Genomic DNA, 5,720 nt, shown 5'->3' with positions numbered 1-5,720 from the left:
ACAATGATTGAGACTCCCTTTTTTTTTAGACCCTCATAACCCCCTTTAAATCTCAACCATTGATGGTGTGGGCCCCACACATACGTGGGTCCTATACATACATCAATGATTGAGATCTAAAGGGGGTTGTGGGGGTCTCCAAAAAAGGGAGTTCCAAGCATTTTTCTAAGGGTATATACATTTTTTATTAGTGAAAGATAATAGTGTCATGTGATACCTTATTAACATATAAAAATTTATTCTTAAAAAGTGTTTAATGTCCTTTTAGGGACACCTCAAATAAGTTATTTATTAAGGTTTCGTTTGAAATGTGGGTTTTATTTTTCTATTTTTTAACTATTTTATTTTAGTTTAGAATTAAAAAGTTTCGTTTTGAATAAATTTTTTAATTTTTTTAATTTTTGTAAGAAAAAATAAAATGACTATGCAACTGTGTTATTTTTAACTTGAGACGAAAAAATCTATTCCGTGTTTTTGTAATTATTTTAGCCTAAACCCACCCAATTCATCATGCCAAATCAATGCTAACTTATTTTTATCACGTCACATGGGGTATTTATTTTTTTACACGTTTTTTTATAATAAATAAAAAATAAAAAATTATATCATGCCAAAAATATCCTGAAACATCAGTGAAATTAGTTTGTTATTATTTTTTAGTATACTTATTTTTATTTTTATGTTTTAGTAGCTTGAAAACTATTTTTTTTAAAGATTGTTTTTGCCTAGTGTTTTTTTAAGATGAAAAAAAAAGAAAAAGAAAAAAAAGTGGAAAGTTAAAAAAATAATTTTCATCTCATGAAAGTACAAGTTATTTATACACTTGATTGTGCAAACAAGTATTATACTTTTATGAATTTATAATTATTTTTTATACTTTTAATTTTTTTGATATTTTTTCTTTTTTAAATTGTGTCTAATGTGTTTTTATTTTTATGTCCATCTAGATTAGATAACCTGAAAAAAGTCATAATTCTTTTTCTTTTTAAAAAAAAAAAAATCAATTAGAAAACGTAATAAGCAATAACCTAGGTAAAAAATTCCATTGAAATCAACTTATTTTAATATTTATTAGTATACTTTTTATTTTATTTTATTTAATAAATATATTAAAAATTTCAAATAAATTATCAAATATTGATATGAATTCATGCGTTATTGTGTAAAATATTTAATAATCTCTCACATTGCTTACAAATATCCTGATTTTATTTTAATTTTTATAAGAAAATATTTAATAATTAATTTGAATAATATAACTTATTCTAGAATTCATTCATTTAGTGATGTTTTAAAAAGTTGATAAAAAGTTAATTTTTAAATTTTTTAACTAAAAAAACTAATTTTTTGGATTATAATTTGAGTTAAAAAAACTAATTTTTTTTGACTAAAAAAGTTAGGAGTTAACTTTTTGCGAGCTTGCCAAATCAATCCTCAGTAATTCATAAAATCAATTTAAAATGTGGTTTGAAATGATCTAAATAAGTGTATTTTTTGACTTTTTATAAAATATAAGTTGAATATAAATTGAGTTTGAATTGATGTAATAGAGAAATGATATGATTTAAATAGGTTAATAATTTTTTAATTTTTTAATTTTTTTTAAAAGAGGCCAATTTATATAAGAGGGGTAGCCATACAACGTACAGGGTTTTTTTAAATAAATACAAAATAGGGTTTTATTGGGGGTGGAGGTGGGCCCCCACGAAGAGAGTGGTAACGAGCTGGCAAATGCGACTCTGGCACTCTCCACTCCTTCTCTCCCCTCCCCTCATATACATCATCTCCGCCACGCCCAATTCACCCTACTATCTCTATCTCTCTATCTCTCTCTCTCTCTCTCTGTGGTTTGATCAAGTTAAGATATGGCTGACGAAACCCAGAAACCGGCGGCTCCGGAGACTTCGGTGCAAGTAACTGAGGAAGTAGTGGTTGTTTCTGACGTCCCTGTGGCCGAGAAAGAGCTTCCTCCCGCTCCGGAACCCGAACCCGAACCCGAGGCTACTCCGGAGAAACCTCCTGCTGCTGCTGCTGCTGCGGCGGAGGAAGAAGTGGTGGAGGCCGAGAAGTCGAAACCGGCGGCGGAGGAAGAGAAGATAACTGAATCGGCTTCTTTTAAGGAGGAGACCAACGTTGTTGGTGAACTCCCTGACCCACAAAAGAAAGCCCTCGATGAGTTGAAACAACTCGTTCAAGAAGCCCTCAACAAGCATGAATTCACCGCTCTACCGCCTCCGCCTCCGCCCCCTGCGGTGGTTGAGGAAGAAAAGAAGGCCGAGGAGGCTGCTCCGGAGACCCCCGCTACTGAAGAACCCTCGAAACCCGAAGAAGTCCCTGCCGAGACTTCTGCTCCGGCGGAAGAAGTGGCGGCGCCACCCAAGGAAGTGGTTGTTGCTGTTGCTGAAGTGGTTGAGAAAGTCACCGCCGTCATCGACGACGATGGTGCCAAAACTGTCGAAGCAATCGAAGAAACAATCGTCGCCGTCTCTGCTCCGGCTCCTCCGCCGGAAGAAGCCGCCGTCGCCACGGAGGCTCCACCGGAGGAGCCAAAAGAAGAAGAATCAGCGCCGCCGCTTCCGCCACCACCACCCGAGGAGGTCTCTATCTATGGAATTCCTCTTCTGGCTGACGAGAGGAGCGATGTCATACTCCTGAAATTCCTGAGAGCCAGGGATTTCAAGGTCAAAGAAGCCTTCACCATGTTGAAGAACACCGTCCTCTGGCGCAAAGATTTCGGAATCGAGTCCCTGGTTGAAGAAGATCTGGGGACTGAGCTCGATAAGGTGGTTTTCATGCATGGATTCGACAAAGAAGGACACCCAGTTTGCTACAACGCTTATGGGGAGTTTCAGAACAAGGATTTGTATCACAACACCTTTTCTGATGAAGAAAAGAGACAGAAGTTCATCCGATGGAGGATTCAGTTCTTGGAGAAGAGCATCAGGAAGCTTGATTTCAGCCCAGATGGGATATGCACTTTTGTTCAGGTCAATGATCTCAAGAACTCTCCAGGACCCTTCAAGAGGGAGCTCAGAACATCCACCAATCAAGCCCTCCAATTGCTTCAGGATAATTACCCTGAGTTTGTCGCCAAACAGGTATGATTAATTTGCTTCAATTCATTATATAATTTTATTTTTTGTATTGTATTTTTCATGGATTTCAAATTTTGTTCAACAATTTAGACTAAAAGCTTGATTTTTTAATCGAATTTTCATGAAATCTTTTTTTTTTTAAAACCTAAACTATTCCAAAACCCTCTTTTAACCCATTCAGGTGGAAGAAAAACCATCTCCAATCCTTCATCTTTTAACAGTTTCATCAAACTTGAATGAAAAAAGGGTTGTTGGGGAAATTTAGTGAAATATTTTTTTTATTCGTACCCGATTTAATGAAATATTTGGTTAAAACTTGATTGGATACATGTTTCATGAGAGGATTGAATTTGATGAAGGATTGTGAATGCTCTTCTTTCCTGATGGTGTTATTAATCTGATCAATATTGTTTCATGCTGGTACTTTGCATGGACATGTATATTTGTGTTGTGGCTGTCTTGGTATTAATTGATGGAAAATATAGATGTTCCTGCTTTTTGATGGTGCAGAGGTGTTAAATGAATTTTCCTAGAATGGTACTTTGCATGCATTTATTGGTTTCTTTTGGGTATTAATTTGGGGCTTTTGTTTTGAGTGGTTTTTAAAGATGTTCATCAATGTTCCATGGTGGTACCTGGCCTTCTATAGAATGATCAGTCCTTTCTTCACCCAAAGGACCAAGAGCAAGTTTGTGTTTGCAGGCCCTTCCAAATCTACTGAAACCCTCTTCAAGTTAGTAATTTCTTGTTTTTCTTTTTCTTTGCTTAATATGGATCTTCTCTCTTATGCATATATCTCATTCTGGTGTGTGTTTTGATGATGATGATGATGACGATACAAAAATAATCAGATACACCGCGCCTGAACAAGTACCAGTACAGTATGGGGGGCTTAGCAGGGACGGCGAACAAGAATTCACCACTGCTGATGTTGTCACAGAGGAGACTATCAAGCCCGCAAGCAAACACACCGTTGAATTCCCAGTTTCTGAGGTGGGCCTGCATGCCTTTCCGATTTCAATCAATATCAGTACAAATGAGCTTTAATTTTTCTGGGCATCGTTAGAAAATATATAAATATGTTTTGTAATTGCAATTGTAATTTGTTTCTTGGATTTGCAGGCTTGTACTTTGGTTTGGGAAGTGAGAGTGATTGGATGGGATGTGTGCTATGGAGCTGAATTTGTGCCTGGTTCTGAAGGCGGATACACGGTGATTATACAGAAGTCGAGGAAGATTGTACCAGCCGACGAAACCGTGGTCTCTGGAAGCTTCAAGATTGGGGAAAGTGGGAAAGTTGTGCTCACATTTAACAACCAAACCTCAAAGAAGAAGAAGCTACTCTACAGGTCCAAGACCAAGCCTCCTTCTGATTAAAGAGCTCAAGAATTAGCTTTGGCTTTGCTGGTATTTCAAATTCCTATTCACTCAGAACAAAAGGGAAAGGAGAGAAGCCATTGAAATGCAGGAATAAGGGGTTCTTTTGATATTTTGAAAATGTTTCATTTCTTTCTTTCTTTCTTTCTTTCTTTCTTTTATTGGTTGAAATTAATTTTAATTTGAAAAAATTTTAAAAGTGTTGGGGATTTTATTTATATAAATATTTGTTTGGGGATTTTTCTTTCTTTTTTGGTTTTTAGTTTGGTTTGTATTTGAAATATCAAAGTTGAGAACAATTTGGATGTGGATGGAAGATATTTTGAGATAATATATATATATAGAGAGAAGGAAAGGGGGGTGGAGATGTGTGGCGTCACATTTGGCTTGTGGATATGAACATTGTTAGCATTTGTTTATACTCTTTTGGGCTGGGCCTGAATGTAAAAGTTGTGAAAATTTGGTGATGTCTTTTACCTTATCTTTCATCTTTTGTGGATGTTAATGTTAAGAAGTCATTTGTTCGTTAATTTTGTCTCATTTGGTTTTGGGTTTTGCCAAATTTCCAAATGCTCCTGTCGCTGTCTGGCCGTCAGCCGTCTCCCGCGCCATGGAATTTTTTTTATTTTTAAATCTCAAATTTGTTTCTTTCAAAGTATCACAATTGTTAAATTATGACCTTATTTGAGATGTTTGATTGTTTTAGTAATTTATTTTAATTTTTGATTTTTAATAGGTTGAGATTTTTGTGTTTGAAGAGATAGTTAAATTTTAGGCGAATTACATTAATAGTTTTTATAGTTTGAGATTTGTGTCATTTTGATTCTTGACTTTTCAATTGTGATATATTTGATCTTGAATTTTGCATCTTGTTTTAAATAAGGACAATTGAAGATATCATTGCTTAACTTTTAAGGGTAAAATTGTTAATTTGATAAAAGTAAATGTCAAAAACATATTTTTGAATTTTTAAAAATTATTTTTGTCCACCAAAGATAAAATTATGTAAAATTAATAAATTTTTTAGATATATTTTTGTTTTATTAAAATAATTCTTGTTATGTATTTGGATAATAATCATGTAATGGGCGGATGTTGGGATTTTAACGTGTAATCGATATATTTAATATATAAAATATTTTCAGTTTTGGATTTTTTTGATTTAATGGACTAGTTTAATAATGATATCAAAATTATCGTCATATTTGACTTTCGAAAAAAATAGAAACTAATTTAATGAAAATAAAT

General features: G+C 34.3%; 1 protein-coding gene across 1 annotated transcript; it reads left to right on the top strand.

Annotated features, from left to right (window-relative positions):
- Positions 1–1,649: 1,649 nt before the first annotated feature.
- LOC114262871 (patellin-3) lies at positions 1,650–5,002 on the top strand. The gene is made up of 4 exons (XM_028203287.2): positions 1,650–3,098; positions 3,704–3,828; positions 3,947–4,088; positions 4,218–5,002. Exons 1-4 carry the CDS (start codon positions 1,866–1,868, stop codon positions 4,470–4,472), a joined length of 1,755 nt encoding a protein of 584 aa, XP_028059088.2. The 5' UTR covers positions 1,650–1,865; the 3' UTR covers positions 4,473–5,002.
- Positions 5,003–5,720: the final 718 nt, after the last annotated feature.

Source organism: Camellia sinensis, chromosome 12, assembly GCF_055761805.1.
Source record: "Camellia sinensis isolate YWXY chromosome 12, ASM5576180v1, whole genome shotgun sequence".
NCBI classification, from domain to species: Eukaryota; Viridiplantae; Streptophyta; class Magnoliopsida; order Ericales; family Theaceae; genus Camellia; species Camellia sinensis.
Note: the sequence above shows the minus strand (reverse complement) of the source record. Positions and strands in the feature narration are given on the sequence as shown.